The 19,379-nt window shown below is 49.0% G+C and overlaps 3 protein-coding genes across 3 annotated transcripts in view; all 3 read left to right on the forward strand.

Moving 5' to 3' along the window:
• The first annotated feature begins 3,203 nt into the window (after nucleotides 1–3,203).
• Nucleotides 3,204–3,881, forward strand: LOC137608060 (uncharacterized). Its single transcript, XM_068334077.1, has one exon. It carries the CDS (start codon nucleotides 3,204–3,206, stop codon nucleotides 3,879–3,881), a length of 678 nt encoding a protein of 225 aa, XP_068190178.1.
• A 1,489-nt stretch (nucleotides 3,882–5,370) lies between these two features.
• Nucleotides 5,371–6,303, forward strand: LOC137608061 (uncharacterized). Its single transcript, XM_068334078.1, has one exon. It carries the CDS (start codon nucleotides 5,371–5,373, stop codon nucleotides 6,301–6,303), a length of 933 nt encoding a protein of 310 aa, XP_068190179.1.
• An 8,062-nt stretch (nucleotides 6,304–14,365) lies between these two features.
• brinp1 (bone morphogenetic protein/retinoic acid inducible neural-specific 1) overlaps nucleotides 14,366–19,379 on the forward strand; it is a 69,426-nt gene continuing 64,412 nt past the window's right edge. Inside the window, exons 1-2 of the mRNA XM_068334815.1 lie at nucleotides 14,366–14,426; nucleotides 14,523–14,740. The gene's annotated coding sequence lies outside the window, so the exon portion shown is untranslated. The remainder of the gene's footprint in view (nucleotides 14,427–14,522; nucleotides 14,741–19,379) is intronic.

The raw sequence follows: 19,379 nt of genomic DNA on the forward strand, positions 1-19,379 counted from the left end.
GTTGGGTATCTCCTTTGCTTTTAGACCGGTGCATTCCTTCCAAACAGCCAGGCCTTTGGAAAAACCATACTGGGAGAACAATATTTCCAGCCGCCGTGTGTCTGAAGACCTTCCAGGTTTTTTTCTTGTTTCATTAACTTTGATGACAGAGGAAGATAAAAGTACATAAAAGTCATTCTGGATGTAAACGAGCTGGATGGGAGTTAGATTTTATCAAAAGGTCTATTTATATAGATAAAAAAGAAACATCAAGTATAGGAATACCTTGAGATACGAGTCATGTGACGTGAATTTAATCCACTCCGTGATTGAACTCATAAGTAAAACAACATTTCCCCATTTGAAGTAACAAAAATCATTTTAATCCGTTCCAGTTTTGTAAAAAAAAGGCCCCAACTCCCTAAATTGTGAATAAAAACATGTTTATATCAACCAACAGACACGCAGGCTTTACCTGTATATACTGTCTTATATGTAAGTGACGTAAATAATGATAAAGAATGAAAAGAAACGCAGAAGTCAAGAGAACGCACGAGCTACGTCTTTACTCCACCAACGAGAACGAGATCCGGTCTCACTGATGTTGTATCCATCCGCCAACACGTGGTAAAGAACGGGATGCGATCTCAGCTAATGTTGTATCCATCCGCCAACAAAAATATGGACAGAGCAACGGCTTGTATCTCAAATAACTCAGAATACTTTGACGGCTGAATGATGGCAGTGATTCTGTAGGCCTGCGGGAGGGTCAGCCTGTGGGTTCAGGCATACGTCGACCCAGACGTGTCTTGGCGTCTCCTGCTCACATCCACGCGTTCTGACCTCGCTTCAAGGAGAAGTACGAGCAGCACATTCCCAGCCACTCTGAAATATTTGACAAGAAAGTGATTGTCATTAGCGGACCATCCAGGCCTCGACTTACTGGGGCTGTTTTCATCTAATTACATCCAACAACAAAAAGCCGGAGCAGCGGAGGAGATGCACAGTAATTACATTGGGGGAGGATTGGCACATGTGATGAAGTGACTCGGCCACTCTGCCCCTCTGACTGCTCAATAACTTCAAGCCCATCCCAGTTGTTTATGAGATTGAGCTGTCATGCACACATCACTCACATTTAAGATGCTGCTGTAGTCCCGTTACGGGGGTGGGGTGGGGGTGTGTGGGGGTGGGGGGTGGATGATGTCACTGAAGAAGCTGATCATATTTGATAAGATTACTTAAACCAGTAAAGGAACATGTGTGTGTGTGTGTGTGTGTGTGTGTGTGTGTGTGTGTGTGTGTGGTGTGAGAGAGAGAATATCAGTCCAGAGTGCACCCCCCCCACCACCACCACCCTAAGGGTTTGTACAGGATGAGTGGATAATAATAGTATTTGTGGGTGTGGAGCAGGACTACAGCAGGTCCATGTGTCCGGGGGGGGAGGGGGTGATGCATCATGGGAAGTCTCCTACCAGTCCAGGCTTACAGCAGCACACCTACAGGCTATCCTGGTCCACCTCTGCATAGTTGCGGAAGAAGGTTCCACAGGAGAGGAAGCAGATCATTGCCGCCTCTGGGTTCTACTTTTAGAACCTCCGGGGACCAGATGTGACCCCGTGACCTCAGAGCGTGGCGTCCCAGAGCGGTGATAAGGTATTTCAGGCTTTTTGAGATATGATGGGAGTCTGGCAATGAAGAGTTGAGTAAACGAGGAGGAGGATTTTAAATTCATTGATGGTTTAACAAGGAGACAGCAGAGAGGCTCATGTGGAGATGTGGAATCTGTTCTAATGGTGGGTTTAGAACAGAACCCATCCTGCTTCTGACTGTTCATTTTACACAGGTGAGAGGAGGCGGTGCTTAATTCAAGAGGTCATGCGTATATCCTGTCGACCTGGACTCAGTCAGCCACTGGAGCCAGATCACCGGGGGCACAAAGCAGGAGCTGGACCTCCAGGGGCACAAAGTAGGAGTCGGACCACCTGGGGCACGAAGCCAGACCACCAGAGGCACAAAGCAGGAGTAGGACCACCAGAGGCACGAAGTAGGAGTAGGACCACCAGAGGCACGAAGTAGGAATCACAAAGGGAACAGAAGTTCAAACCAGATAGACTGGGGTAGGTTCCAGCTTGAAAGTTAAAGAATGAAGCTTCTGAATGACTTATCATTTAATTTAGTTTTAGGGCTGATTAATGGGTTTCAGTCAAAAATGGATCATCCCGATGTCCCGGGCCAGCACTGTGGAAAATGTTGGCTTCATTATGACTGGGGGAGTGGCTTCATTAGAACATACTCCTTACAGCACGGAGAATAAATCCTCAACTCGTAGGATAAATCATGGTGGTTTGGTGTTAAGCCATGAACTCCAGCTTTAGATGACAGCAATCCAACAAGCACTGCATAAAAACACCAAACTCACCTGGAGAGTCCTTCAGGTGTCAGTTCTTTCTCGTCTTGATTTTCCTCTCATTTAACAGTTGTGCTGTTTGTTTCTGCCCGTAATGAGGCACAGGTGCACATGGCGTCTGCTGAATGTGGCAGGAAATGCAGGTGGCGTAGAGACGGGGAGTTTGTGTGCATCGTTTTCCATATCAGCTAAAGCTTGAAAATGTGTTAACCCCCCCAGGGCTCAGGTCGGCAGGAGTGAGCCCTGAATGCTCTACTTCAGATCAGGGTGATTAAAATATCATCGCCGCTCAAATGAGGAGTTCATTAGTAAAAGCAGACGCTTGACGCTCCGCTAACAGAAATAGACGGGCCTCGAACAAATGGAGGAGCAGGGCATGAAATGAAACGTCACAATGATTAACTGAATGTGAAAATGAACCGCCGTCAGTCTGATGCGCTTCAGAGCTGGGGGCGCTTAGGGGATGGGGTGGGAGGAGGACTCAAGAATGATCTAAGAAGCAATGAAGAACTGAAGAGGAGGAAAGAGGGATGAGCACAGTTTAGGGAAAGAGGCAGAGGTCTGTCGTCCGTCCGCCTCCAGGCACTGACTCCACCTACATCCAGGCACTGACTCCACCTACATCCAGGCACTGACTCCACCTACATCCAGGCACTGACTCCACCCACATCCCCCAATGGACTCCACCCACATCCCCCAATGGACTCCACCCACATCCACATCATGCATTCCACACACAACCCACCATTGACTCCACCCACATCCCTTCAATGGTTTCGACCCACATTCCCATCATGCACTCCAACATCCCCCCATGGACTCCGCCCACATCCTCACCAAAGGTTCCACCCGCGACCCCATCATGCACTACACCAGCTTCACCACAATGGTCTACACCAACTCCCCCACCCAAACCCCACCATTGTCTCCAACCAAACCCCACCAAAAACTCCACCCACATCCCACCAACGACTCCACCCACATCCCCCAATGGACTCCACCCATATCCCCCATGGACTCCACCCACATCCCACCATGGACTCCACCCACATCCCCCAATGGACTCCACCCACATCCCACCAACGGACTCCACCCACATCCCCCAATGGACTCCACCCACATCCCACCAAAGATTCTACCCACATCCCCGAATGACTCCACCCACATCCCCATCATGAACTCCAACATCCCCCCATGGACTCCACCCACATCCTCACCAAAGGTTCCACCCGCGTCCCCATCATGCACTACACCAGCTTCACCACAATGGTCTACACCAACTCCCCCACCCAAACCCCACCATTGTCTCCAACCAAACCCCACCAAAAAACTCCACCCACTTCCCACCAACGGACTCCATCCACATCCCCCATGGACTCCACCCACATCCCACCATGGACTCCACCCACATCCCACCAACGGACTCCACCCAAATCCCCCAATGGACTCCACCCACATCCCACCAACGGACTCCACCCACATCCCCCAATGACCCCACCCACATTCCACCAACGGACTCCACCCACATCCCCCAATGGACTCCACCCACATCCCCGAATGACTCCACCCACATCCCCGAATGACTCCACCCACATCCCCGAATGACTCCACCCACATCCCCGAATGACTCCACCCACATCCCACCAACGACTCCACCCACATCCCACCAACGACTCCACCCACATCCCACCAACGACTCCACCCAAATCCCCCATGGACTCCAACCACATCCCACCATGGACTCCACCCACATCCCCCAATGGACTCCACCCACATCCCCCAATGGACTCCACCCATATCACCCAATGGACTCCACCCACATCCCACCAAAGATTCTACCCACATCCCCGAATGACTCCACCCACATCCCCATCATGAACTCCAACATCCCCCCATGGACTCCACCCACATCCTCACCAAAGGTTCCACCCGCGTCCCCATCATGCACTACACCAGCTTCACCACAATGGTCTACACCAACTCCCCCACCCAAACCCCACCATTGTCTCCAACCAAACCCCACCAAAAAACTCCACCCACTTCCCACCAACGGACTCCACCCACATTCCCCAATGGACTCCACCCATATCACCCAATGGACTCCACCCACATCTCCACCATGGACTCCACCCACATCCCACCAACGGACTCCACCCAAATCCCCCAATGGACTCCACCCACATCCCACCAACGGACTCCACCCACGTCCCCATCATGCACTACACCAGCTTCACCACAATGGTCTACACCAACTCCCCCACCCAAACCCCACCATTGTCTCCAACCAAACCCCACCAAAAAACTCCACCCACTTCCCACCAACGGACTCCATCCACATCCCCCAATGGACTCCACCCATATCCCCCATGGACTCCACCCACATCCCACCATGGACTCCACCCACATCCCACCAACGGACTCCACCCAAATCCCCCAATGGACTCCACCCACATCCCACCAACGGACTCCACCCACATTCCCCAATGGACTCCACCCATATCACCCAATGGACTCCACCCACATCTCCACCATGGACTCCACCCACATCCCACCAACGGACTCCACCCAAATCCCCCAATGGACTCCACCCACATCCCACCAACGGACTCCACCCACGTCCCCATCATGCACTACACCAGCTTCACCACAATGGTCTACACCAACTCCCCCACCCAAACCCCACCATTGTCTCCAACCAAACCCCACCAAAAAACTCCACCCACTTCCCACCAACGGACTCCATCCACATCCCCCAATGGACTCCACCCATATCCCCCATGGACTCCACCCACATCCCACCATGGACTCCACCCAAATCCCCCAATGGACTCCACCCACATCCCCCAATGACCCCACCCACATTCCACCAACGGACTCCACCCACATCCCCCAATGGACTCCACCCACATCCCCGAATGACTCCACCCACATCCCCGAATGACTCCACCCACATCCCCGAATGACTCCACCCACATCCCCGAATGACTCCACCCACATCCCACCAACGACTCCACCCACATCCCACCAACGACTCCACCCACATCCCACCAACGACTCCACCCAAATCCCCCATGGACTCCAACCACATCCCACCATGGACTCCACCCACATCCCCCAATGGATTCCACCCAAATCCCTTCAATGATTTCGACCCACATCCCCATCATGAACTCCAACATCCCCCCATGAACTCCGCCCACATCCCCACCAAAGATTCCACCCGCGTCCCCATCATGCACTACACCAGCTTCACCACAATGGTCTACACCAACTCCCCCACCCAAACCCCACCATTGTCTCCAACCAAACCCCACCAAAAAACTCCACCCACTTCCCACCAACGGACTCCACCCACATCCCCCAATGGACTCCACCCATATCCCCCAATGGACTCCACCCACATCCCCACCATGGACTCCACCCACATCCCACCAACGGACTCCACCCAAATCCCCCACTCGACTCCACCCACATCCAACCAACGGACTCCACCCACGTCCCCATCATGCACTACACCAGCTTCACCACAATGGTCTACACCAACTCCCCCACCCAAACCCCACCATTGTCTCCAACCAAACCCTACCAAAAAACTCCACCCACTTCCCACCAACGGACTCCACCCACATCCCCCAATGGACTCCACCCATATCCCCCATGGACTCCACCCACATCCCACCATGGACTCCACCCACATCCCACCAACGGACTCCACCCAAATCCCCCAATGGACTCCACCCACATCCCACCAACGGACTCCACCCACATCCCCCAATGACCCCACCCACATTCCACCAACGGACTCCACCCACATCCCCCAATGGACTCCACCCACATCCCACCAAAGATTCTACCCACATCCCCGAATGACTCCACCCACATCCCCGAATGACTCCACCCACATCCCCGAATGACTCCACCCACATCCCACCAACGACTCCACCCAAATCCCCCATGGACTCCAACCACATCCCACCATGGACTCCACCCACATCCCCCAATGGACTCCACCCAAATCCCACCAACTCCTCCAACCAAACCCCACCAAAGATTCTACCCACATTCCCCCAATGACTCCACCCACATCCCTTCAATGATTTCGACCCACATTCCCATCATGAACTCCAACATCCCGCCATGAACTCCGCCCACATCCCCACCAAAGATTCCACCCGCGACCCCATCATGCACTACACCAGCTTCACCACAATGGTCTACACCAACTCCCCCACCCAAACCCCACCATTGTCTCCAACCAAACCCCACCAAAAACTCCACCCACATCCCACCAACGACTCCACCCACATTCCACCAATGGACTCCACCCAAATCCCCCAATGACTCCACCCACATCCCACAAAAAATGGACTCCACCCCCATCCCCCAATGGACTCCATCCACATCCCACCGAAGGACTCCACCCACATCCCCCAATGACTCCACCCACATCCTCCCAATGACTCCACCCAAATCCCCCAATGGACTCCACCCACATCCCACCATTGACTCCACCCAAATCCCACCAACTCCTCCAACCAAACCCCACCAAAGATTCTACCCACATTCCCCCAACGACTCCACCCACACACCCCCACAGACTCCACCCACATACAGGCACTGACACCACCCACATCCCCATCATGCACTCCAACATCCCCCCATGGACTCCACCCGCATCCCCACCAACGGACTCCACCCGCATCCCGATCATGCACTACACCAGCTTCACCACAATGGTCTACACCAACTCCCCCACCCAAAGCCCACCAACGACTCCACCCACTTCCCAACAACGACTCCACCCACTTCCCACCAACGACTCCACCCACCATGGACTCCACCCACCATGGACTCCACCCCCCACGGACTCCACCCACATCCCACCATGGACTCCACCCACTTCCCCCCACGGACTCCACCCACATCCCACCACGGACTCCACCCACATCCCCCCCACGGACTCCACCCACATCCCACCAACGACTCCACCCACATCCCACCAACGACTCCACCCACATCCCACCAACGACTCCACCCACATCCCACCAACGACTCCACCCACATCCCACCAACGACTCCACCCACATCCCACCAACGACTCCACCCACATCCCACCATGGACTCCACCCACATCCCACCAACTCCTCCAACCAAACCCCACCAAAGATTCTACCCACACCCCCCCGCGGACTCCACACACATCTCCCACAGACTCCACCCACATCCCCCCACGGACTCCACCCACATCCCCCCACGGACTCCCCCCACATCTTCCTGCTGGGAATACACAAGTGTGAAAGTTTGTGTGTAAAAAATCCTGTTTCACGTCTGAAACATACATGAAGCTCGTCCCGTCTGGTTGTCTGTGACAGCAGAAGGTCAGGCTTAACGCTTACGGCCGCTTGTAGACCACAACTAAATAGGTGAGATGTACGGCGGTGGGCTCCAAAAGTTAAAGGTTAACCAAACATAAGCTCATCAATAGAAAAAGCAGCGTGGCATTCTGAGTCTGAGAGGGGAAGTGAGGCGCCTCAGTGAACTGGCAGGCGGGGTTAAATAACCTGGGATCACCGGCCAGGTGCTCCCAGTTACCTGATCATGATGATGCTCAGCTGTGGACCAAAGTCCAGCCAACGTTCTCATTATCATTCTGATCCATGAAGCAAATAACAAAATGATTGATTGTATTTGTTCATCTTAGATTAGCCCAACATTGATCTGAACAGACACGGGTTAAACTTTTACCTTCAGCGGCGCCACAGCCGTACAAACCTGTACTTATGATTTATTATTTCCCTCTCAGGTGACTTCTCTCACAAATTAAATCTCAAGCGGGGGCTAGTGAGGAAAAGGTCACGGCGTGACACCGAACAATGTTTAGGTGGTGAAGCCTGAGAGGCGGCGCCCCCCCCCCCGCTCCCCCCACCTCCACAGCCAAGTTGTTCAGAAGCCTTGGCAGATTGTTGAAGCCCCCCCCTTTAAAACGCTCAAGAATCCGCTCAAGGACGACCGGGAGCTTTGTTGCCATTTATGCTACAGTTTATTCAGTCCGTTCCTTTTGTCCCAGATGGGTGGTTATGAATATGTGTCTTCCAGTACGCCCACCCCCACAATGGCTCAGTTTCTGCACTCTGTGTGGGGGTGGCAGGTGTGTCGTCAATGGAAAAAAAAAAAAAAACCTTCAGAAAATAAAGAGGCAGTTAGCTGAATTGTAGCATACGCTAACCGTTCACAAAAAACATTTATTCTAGTTTGTTCTTCCCGTTTTTCTACGTTGGATTTATTTTCCTCTTTTGGCTCTGATGACAGAAATGACAAGGCAGTCAGCGACTGCAACATCCTGCGACACCCCTGAATTCAACATTTTACCCTGACCTACACATTTTTGTGCCTCTGGCTTCCTGAAAATGTTGCTTTTTGTTTACTGATTATATCTCATCGGGTTTCAGAGATGTGGACCTAAGACGGTCTACAGTGCGCCGTTGTTTCTCGAGGTTAATGCGCTCCAGGAACCACACGCGAAAAATCCGCAATGAGTAGAAAAGTTTAAATTTGACCTTGACCTAGTTTTCTCAAGGTCAAGGTCATCATCTCATCTTCATCCCCTTTTCTGCCTGAGTCATGTGCTTTTTGTTTCATCTTTCTATCTGCAGCGGTTGTGAAGACATCTGCTGGACGGATGGACGGACACACAAACACTGACAATCACAACACGAGAACACGCTTTCAGTCATGACGACCACGAGGGTCAGTCCCGTGGAAGAACGTGACTCCAGAAGGCCGAAGGTTCACAAAGGTCACAGCGGAAATCATTCTGTGGAACGGATGGACCATGAGGGGGGGTGGGGGGTTGCTGTGGAACGGATGGATCCGGAGGCGGCGGCCTCAGCAGCAAAGTGAAACTTTTAAAAGTTGATGTCCTATTACGGGAAAACTTGCCGAAAATGAATTTGTTTTCCGTGGGGTTTTGCAGACAGACCTCCACGATGTCATCTTTATTCCTCTGTCTCTCCCACATGACCCCCCCCACCCCCACCCCCACCCCCTCGGCCCGGAATGGAAAAAAAGATCTTGGTGACTGATGTACCTGCTGGCTATTTCGACATCTGTCTTCCTCTTTGGAGCCCGGGCAGGGAGAGGTCTAGGTAAAGTGTGACAGGTTTCCACAACAGCGTGAGCTAACACCGGCTAGCCTCAGAGATCAGCCATTAGCAGCTTGTCAATCGAGCAGCGCTAACAGCATTCTGGGCAGCTCCAGGAAGGTTCTCAAACAAGGAGGTACATGTGAGATCATTACAGTATAGATAAATATAGCTCCTGCAAGAGCATTGTGTCAAGGCTGCTGTTAGATACCACACAATTATTATAATTGTGTGGATAATGGAGTCGAATGTGCAGCGGATAAAAGTGTTTCTATTTGACGGACGGCTCCTCAGGAAGGTGTTACAGACTTTAGTTTGTTTGACATAAACGGTTTAAGTTGACTTTATTTACTTTATTTTTTTCCAGACATGTTATTATAACAGACTTTCACACCATCATCACATTTGCAACATCAACGACAACATCCGGAAAAAAAATAAAAATAAAAAAAAGGGCTGAAAAGGGCGTCGCTCTCGATTATACGTTGAAAATATACGGAAAACTAAAAATGAAGTTGATGTTATTTTCCTACCTCGAATGCTGGAATCATAAAATCACTAGTAAACGGGTAAAAGCACATAATATCATGTTACTGTACAGTAAATCAGAATAAAACACATAGTAGAATATTATTAGCCCGTAGCAACCCCCGTGACCCACAATGAGGAAGAAGCAGCTGAAGACGAGACGGACATGTTTTTTCTGTACGATATTAAAAATATATACTGTATATATTTTCTTATGCATTTATTTATTTATTTATTAATGTAATTGTCAGCTTCAAACATTGAAGCATTTCCTGTTAAACTTGCAGCAGTTTGAATCCCATCAAAGTGCTTGCGTTCAGAAACGTGATCTCACCCGTCTCTACTCTGCTTTCTGGTGTCGTATATAAACCAAGATGAATAAAATTATTTCAATTGTACATCCTGAAGGCATCCGATGACACATTTTGATATTTTAACCTTCAGGATTCTGGAGGAAGCTGCCGACCAAGACAAAAAAAAAATCAGAAGCGAGGTGTGGAGTTTGCGTCAGCAGTCGAGGGATGAAGAACACGGGATCGCGTGTTCAAGGACCTCAGCCGACATTTACAGTCTAGACATGAAGTTTCTGTTGGAACCTCTCCATCAGCGTGTCAACAGGACGAGAAGTAATTTTCTGCAACCAGAAGGATGTATACTGCACATGCCACATGTATGTTTTGTGTGACACAACCTGGCCTGAAGGGTTCATTCTTCATCACTTGCTCCTCATCAATTTCCGCACGGACTTATTTCTACTTTATTCTAGACTGTCTTCTTGCCTCATTTATTCCTTTTCCTCTTCTTTTAATTTGGCCATTTGCTCCTCATCCTCCCCCCAGATGAAGGAACATGTGTGAAACAGCGCTAGTTGTTGGGTATTTCTAGTCTGACTGAAGTCCAGTAGGTCTCGTGTAGGCTGATGCAGTAGGACTGCCTCTGTATAATCAATCACTGATTGGAATACTTCATTACTGGGGGGTGGGGGTGGGTGGTCAGATGGACTTGGAGATAGCCTTCGCTCAGTGACGGTTCATCCAATGAGGTCAATTGGAAGTTTTAAATGAAAAGCCACCACCACAGAATGATGAAACGTAACGGCGTGAACGATCCCCGGAGCGTTTTATGTCTACCGACTCGTCACGTGTCACCTCCGATTCCGGGGTAACGACTCTGTAATGGCCCCCATTTATCCATTTAGCCTCATTGAGTTCTCTGGAATGCTGCTCCCGCCACGTTCTCCGGCCAGCGCTGGATGTTTCCGACGCTCGACGGCGAGTAGACCATTGGCGATCCAGTCAGATGCAAAGCCGTCTGCAACCGTAATGGATGCGGTCGTTTTCCAGTTAGGAAAGTTATTTTTTTCTGCACGCTTGGGCTTGGAGCCATGATAAAGATTGGAAATACATGGGCGCTGTCAGATGTACTCATCAGATGATGATGGTGATGATGGTGGTATTAAATGGGAAATGGGAACCGTTTATGGCTTCAGTTCCTCTGATATGTTGGGATGTGGAATCATTTTTAGGAGTGGGATCGACAACATCAAGTGGAACAACATTTAAATGACATATTTAAAGCGCTTAGGATGATCTTTACAGGGACACGCCCACCGACAGGATGTTGCATCTCGTCCATTTTAGACCGGCCTTCATCCAAACTATTAAACAGAACACGGAGCTGCATGTATTTAGAAGCAAACGGCATCACCGTCGGTGCTGGGATACATTTTACATTCATCTTTAATTATTGATTTGTTCCACAAATTGCCAGCAAATGATTGAAAGCGACGGTGATTGTTCTTGTTTCTATTCTACAAACCAAAAGTTAACAGAAACAGATTTGATCTGCTTTCTTCAGAAGTTGTAATAATAATAATAATAGCTGATGGAAAATATCGTGTAAAACATCGTATTAAAAAGTTTGAACGTCGTTCCGAACGTGAATCGACTTCATCCTGGAGGCAGGATTTGTCTCTGCGTGGTTCTGCTTTTACAAAAGCTAACGTAATAACGGTCATTAGCGGCGTCGAACACAATTTGTGGGCTTGAGGTAGATTTTATTTTGAAGCTGTGACAGAATACCTTCCTTTAATTATTTTGACTCCCCCCCCGACAACTGCCACTCTATTGTGATGGGGGAGTTTGATTGTCCGATGATCCTAGGTGCTGGGGTCTCCCTTGGCAATCAGGTGCTGGGTGGACTTACAACCTGCTGGGGAAACCTTAAGCGATTGGGTGCAGTTTGGATTGGGTGGTAGTCGTCAACATGGGGCTTGACGACCCATTCCCCAGACAAAGACTCTAGCTCTAAGGACATGGAATGTCACCTCGCTGGGGGGAAAGGAGTCGGAGCTTGTGAGGGAGGTTGAGAGGTACAGACTAGATATAGTCGGGCTCACTTCCACCCACAGCTTGGGCACTGGAACCCAAACCTGCTTTCTGGTGTTGCCTAAGGTGAGAAGAGGAAGACTGGTGTTGCCTTACTTATAGCCCTACAGCTCAGCCGCCATATATTGGAGTTTACCCCTGTGAACAAAAGGGTCGCGTCCCTGTGCCTTCGGGTTGGCAACAGGTGTCTCACTGTTTTCAGTTTTGGCGGTTTTTGTCCCGGTCGCGGAACACTGACCAGCTCTACACTCTCCATCGAGTGCTCGAGGGTTCATGGGAGTTTTCCCAACCAGTCCACATGTGTTTTGTGGATCTGGAGAAGGCATTCGATCGTGTCTCTCGTGGTATCTTGTGGGGAGTGCTTCGGGAGTATGGGGTTTGGGGCGCTTTGCTCAGGGCCATTCGGTCCCTGAATGACCGAAGCTGGAGCTTAGTTCACATGGTTGGCAGTAAGTCAGACCTGTTGCAGGTGCATGTTGGACGGGGATGCCCTCCATCACCGGTTCTGTTCATAAACTTTATGGACAGAATTTCTAGGTGAAGCCAGAATCCAGAGGGAGTTCGGCTTCATTTCTGCCAAGCTGGCCTGGGAACGCATCAGGATCCCCCCGGAGGAGCTGGTAGAGATGTCTGGGGAGAGGGAAGTATGGGCATCCCTCTTGAGACTGTTGCCCCTGCGACCCAGCCCCTGATAAGTGGTTTGAAAATGGATGGATGGATGGATGGATGGATGGATGGACATTTATTTGAGTCCCACAACATCTGAAGTAACGCTGGCTTCACTGAGGTTTCTAGATCATATGGATTTAATTCACTTTAAACTACAAATGAGGCGAGGAGATATTGTTGAATGTCACCTCCTAGAAGGCGTTCAGTGTGTGTTTCTACACTCTCTATTTTCTGTTCACATTTTCTATCACCTGAACGCCTACAAAATATTTTTATAAAGCTTTCCAACAATATGAAAGTAATAATTCTGGTGCAGATAAGCAGAATACATTCCTTTAATTAAGCCTAACTGTAGTGGGAGAATAATTACAATACCATTTATGTGCAACTGTAGACTGTAAGCTTCTTATAATCTCATTAAAACCCACCTGCTATTAGAAAGAGGACACGTGATCAAGCCAGGTAATCACTAGTTAGCGAGGTGAGTGTGTGTGTGTGTGTGTGTGTGTGTGTGTGTGTGTGTGTGTGTGTGTGTGTGTGTGTGTGTGTGTGTGTGTGTGTGTGTGTGTGTGTGTGTGTGTGTGTGTGTGTGTGTGAACTATACATCCGGTTTCACACTGGTTTACATACAGTTCGGGTGAAGGCAAGGGCTTCAGCACCCCGGACAGGGACAACCGCAGCAGCCGCTGGACGGAGCTCGATGTCAGGGCTCCGAACCGACCCGAGCCGGCGGGTATTAGAGACATTTACCTGTTTAAAGGTTCCTGTTATTTTACATTTTAAGGTTGATATAGTTAAATATAGTTAAACATAGTTAACACTGTTGTCTTAGACATCCCCAAACGCACTGGTGACTCCTAGAAGCGACAGTTTTGACTCATTCCAAGTTTAATTCAATGAAGCTCAGTCTCTGGCGCAGACGTGGCACCTTCCGTACTTCTCATTTAATCGAGGCTTCAGTTTTCTCAGAATCTCATGACTATCAAATGATCTGGTCTAAATCGAGCCCATCTGCCCCGTCATTAGTGACAGTCCAGCTATCTGCGGCTCGTAGCCCGCGTCTTAGTCCCTAATATCCACCCCAGCAGAGAAAAGTCACGACGCAGCTTCCTCTCCTCCATCCACCCCATCGGTTCGTTCGCCTTCTGCCTCCCCCAGCCCAGACCCACCCCTTACTGTCTGCCATGACCGTCCTCTACAATATGAGACTGTATTCTTTGTACCTCCCCTTTCTCGCCCTCAGTCTGCGCGCCTCAGCCTCCCTTCCTAGAGATCCATCCCACAGCTCTCCACCCGCAAACGGCTCCTACGGTGAGGGAAAAAAGAGCAGAACACTTTCACACACGTCGGCACAAATCTCCCACACTGAGCTCCTTTTTCTCCTCTCCCTCCTGATGGGGCTACAAGACTAGATTTCTCTCCGCGCCAATGCCCGACACCACGCCGAAACGAAGGATTTTTTCCCCTTGAGCATGAAAAGGATTGCCAAACCATCCGCAATCCAACATCACCGACTGAGCCACCAGCATGAGCACTGGATACATACGCTCCATCAGAAGTTGCTGGCCAGACAACTAACGAATCTTGGACCGCAGATACGGAGGAGAGGGGAGAGTCAGTTTTAGGTAAGCGCATCCATCCCGCTCGGATCTCTGACATGATATCAAGGATCTGGCGCTTTTTCCCCCTCCGTTCATCACTGACCACGAGGTAACGGCGGGTAGGCAGGGCTATGTTGTGGCACAATTATGGCGATGTTTGCGTGGTCAGCATGTTACAGAAAGGGTGGCTTTTAATGAAAGGAGACCAATTTGATCTTTGTTTCTTCTATTCTTAAATATGCACCTTTTAAATGATCATGCGTACAAGGTCTGCGCCGAAAGGTTAGGATGTGATAAATCACGGGTCTGACACCCAAACAGTATGTAAATGAGTTATCCTCTAGATGTGCGTGTGGTGGACCCCGCATTCCCTTCATGACATGACTGGAGAAGCCGAAAAAACATATGGAGAAACAACGCTGTCGGTGTTTTACGCATTTTACGCAGACCTGCCCCGGCGTCACTGAATGGCATTGAATGTGTTCTGGCAGGCCCAACGGATCAGCGCGTTCCAGATCAATATTTGCATTCAAACATTATTCCGATTGCAGCCCAGTCGTGGCTTTTTACATCCTCGTTGATCAATTCATCCCAGGAACTGCGCTATCCATTAACCCCGGCAGCGAGCGCCATCCCATAGCCTGGATACTGGAATATGAGTGAGTTGCAGTCATGTTTCCTGTCATTACCTTTATAGTTGATTCCGTGTTATGGATGATTTACTGCCTGCAAATGATTTCTGTGGGGGCAGATCGTCCCCTGGATCTGTGTTTACGTGTGCGGCCCCCCGTCTGTGCTCCAGTTGCGCGTGCACGGAGACAAAAGCGCGTACGTGATGGTTTTTAGATTGTGTGAGTGACTGTACATGTGTGTTGTCTTTATGTGTGTGCGTGTGTGTGTGTGTGTCACTGGTGAGGTAAACTTGGTGTTCCGCGCTCCCTGAAGTTCCTTTGGCTGCTGTTCCACTGACGACCAGCAGGGGGAGCTCCGGCTCTTTCTCCATCGGTGTCATTACGTCGCTAACGGAAATATAAGCGTGAGCGCGACTGATTCCAGCCTCTGCGAAATTAGAGACGCGTTTTCTGTTTGAAATTGGGTTCCGGAAGCATTTCTCTGCATCTCCATGATGACACTCAAGGTCCGGGCTGTCGTTTCGTCCTTCCTGGGAAGTGGGCCTGATGTGGTCTGAAGACATCAAATGAGGGGAATGGTCTCATAACAAGAAATAAGAATGTAACATGAATAATTAAACATTTCAATCTGACCCAAAATTAGCTTAAAGTAAAGAAGTTCTGAGTTCCCCGCCTCCTGAATCGGGAAACGACACTTGAGGTGTGATCTTTAAAATATGGCAGCGGCTGGAAGCATCCAGCAATTTTCCGCCCTTTTCTGCAAATGCAATACAGAAAAAATTGCGGCGGCAGTGTAAACTGCAGACTTTGCTTTATTCGGTACGCTTCATTCAATCAAAGAAGCGTTCCTGGTTTGCCAGCAGAGCGTCGGACGACCTGCTGATGATCACACTTCCAGGAGATCCTCCTTCCTCCAGTTGCAACTCCTACCGACGAACGCTCTGCAGAGGCAGTAGAGATAAACATCCTTAATGTCACTATGGAGTTTATGCATTCATGTTTTGCACACAGTTGGTCTGGATGAGATCTCCTGGAGACTTTAAAACAGAAAACAGCGTCTCTGCCCTGGAATGAACTCCGTTTCGAGTCGTCGGTGTATGTTTTACACGACGTTCAAAGAAACCCTCACCCACCAGCTCGTGATGTAAGAGTTGGTAGCATCTAGAGGCCACTTATTTGAACATGTATAATGAAGGCAGAACCGTTATTATGGATTTATTCTGCTTTATTATTTTACCATTCCTGCTTTTCAGGCTGCACATTTGGGTTCCACAAAAACCCTCCGCCCCGCCTGACTTCTGTTGGAGATGCTCCACAGAAAAGCCAAAGGAACCTGACTCTGGAGTCTTCAACCGTTGCCAGGGTGTTGCTGCTCCTTAACAGGCTATACTCAGTCATCATTAGGGTGATCGCTTTGCTGTCCGTGGCAAAAAGATCACCCAACTGTTGGTGTTTGGTAATGTTTGATGTGCTAGTCTTCACATCGCTGAAAACAGACGTCTGCGCTGGCCGGCGATTAAACATGGAACCTTAACTTAATTTGCTTCGCTCCTGCCTCCCATGTTCCCTCCAGTAATATAATTTGATCCGCTCCAGACTAGAACTGGTGTCAGAGGTGCTTTAAACACAACACAGTCTGCATGTGGTGAAAATGTCTTGCTGAAATATATGTATGAGCAGGATTTGGCATTGAGTTGAGGAGTTTTTCTCGTCCATGTGTCTGTGTGGTCATTCTGCAGCTGGCAGTGGTAAAATTAATTTCTTTAAGACAAACCTTTGAGTTATGATTCATTTATCTTCTCTTCTCTGAAATTTTAAACACTTTCCACAAGAGTTAAAGGTAGAATTATCAGGGATTGGTTTGACTTCTCCATCCAGTTGTCCTGGTGTTGTAAAGGTGAGGCGAGTCCCACGTGTCCCAGGACCGGTCCAGGCTGAACACCATCTATATCCTGTCTAGAACCACATTCCAGGTTCTGGCTTATGTTCTATCTTCTTGTTCTGTAGAGAACAAGGAAGAACCAGAACTCCTGCAGAGCTGTTACCCCCTGAGACAGTGTCTTATTACTGCTTTAAATACTAGAAACATAATAAAATGATCTTCCTGGAGAAGCACAACCCTCTGGTAGTAAAGGGTTTGTCTGGTGGTGACACGCCCCCTGACACGCCCCCCCCACCTGACTGTTTTACAGGCCCTCCTGTTATTCCTGAGGAACAGTTTTATAGAACCTTCCAACAGTTTGGGGTTTAGAAACGACGCCTGGATAGAGTGAAAAGAAGTTTGTCTTCTGCCAGACGGAGAAGCATCACAGCCTGACCTCTGACCCCTGACCCCCTGCCAGTAGCCCCAGCATCAGCAGCAGCAGCTGGGTGGGGTCAGAGTGGTGGAGACCAGAGGTTGGCTTGGTTAACAGACGTTTAGCAGAAATATGGTTTTACTTAATGGGTTTGTTAGTTTCAAGTTAGGTTTAGTTAATTTAGAGTTAGGATAACCTAGTTTAGAGATAGAGTTAGTTTCGAGTAAGGGTCAGTGTTAGTTTTGAGTTAGTTTGTTTAGGTTTAAGTGTTTTTATTTAAGTTTTGTTAGTTTATGGTTATTATAGGGTTTGCGTTAGTTAATTTAGAGTTAGTTTAAGGCTAGTTAGTGTCACAACGAGCAGGATTAGGACCCCCCCCCCCCAAATGCAGGACACCGGTAGAGAGGTCTTCATTCATATTTTAATCAAGCAAAACAAAAATCAACGAAACACAAGAAATCCAGTAAACCTGACTCATGAGCAGAACAAAAACAACCTGGCAGAAAAACCAAAGGCCAAGCTGGCTTATAAAGCCTCAGGCTAATCAGCCCGGTCAGGTGCAGGTGTGGAAACGAGACTCCGCCCACAAGTTTGACCTCTCCTCCTGCCACCCCCCAGCATAGCAGAGCGGCAGAGCACCAACATTGAACTGTGACCGTTAGTTTAGGATTGTTTTTTATTTTATTTTAGGGTTTGGATTAGTTAATTCAGGATTAGGGTGAGGCTTCATTAGTTTAGGGTTTAGGTTTGTTAGTTTTTGTTGTTGTCATTTAGTGTGAACTCTGACCCACAAAAATGTGTAAATTATTAGAGGATGGATTGTGTGACTGAGGCTCTGTATGAAGATCCTGTCATGCACCTCTTGGTGTAAATGTAATGATGGGTTAGGTTTAGGCTTAGAGTTAGGGTTAGGCTTAGAGTTAGGGGTTATGGTTAGGATTAGAGTTAGGGGTTAGGGTTAGGCTTAGAGTTAGGGGTTATGGTTAGGATTAGAGTTAGGGTTTGGGTTAGGCTTAGAGTTAGGGGTTTGGGTTAGAGTTAGGGTTAGAGTTAGGGGTTAGGGTTAAGCTTAGAGTTAGGGGTAGAGTTAGGGGTTAGAGTTAGGGTTAGGTTTAGAGTTAGGGGTTTGGGTTAGAGTTAGGGGTTAGGGTTAGGCTTAGAGTTAAGCTTAGAGTTAGGGGTTATGGTTAGAGTTAGCGGTTAGGATTAGGCTTAGAGTTAGGGTTAGAGTTAGGGGTTATGGTTAGAGTTAGCGGTTAGGATTAGGCTTAGAGTTAGGGTTAGAGTTAGGGGTTAGGGTTAGGGTTAGGGTTAGGGTTAGGGTTAGGGTTAGGGTTAGAGTTAGGGGTTAGGGTTAGGGTTAGAGTTAGGGTTGGAGTTAGGGTTAGAGTTTGGTTTAGGCTTAGAGTTAGGATGTGTCTGTTGAACTTTACAATTTTTACATGTAGTAATGAGTGTATTTATTTATTAATAAGCAGTCCATCCTCCAGAACAACAAACAAATTGACGCGGTATCAATAGGTCCATCATTGCAACCCAAGAGCAGTTATGACCTTTAACCTTTGTCCTGCCTCATCAGAAGGACCTCCTCTTCTTCAGGATGGTAGACTCTGCCGTGACACGCCCCCATCACAGTATCCAATCAGGAAGAGCCTTTCATACAGCCTACAGATAGAAGGATGTAACCCCCTCCTGTTTGACCCCCAACTACCAACACGTCCTTTACATCAGGTG

The sequence above is a fragment of the Antennarius striatus genome, chromosome 15, assembly GCF_040054535.1.
Source record: "Antennarius striatus isolate MH-2024 chromosome 15, ASM4005453v1, whole genome shotgun sequence".
Classification (NCBI taxonomy): domain Eukaryota; kingdom Metazoa; phylum Chordata; class Actinopteri; order Lophiiformes; family Antennariidae; genus Antennarius; species Antennarius striatus.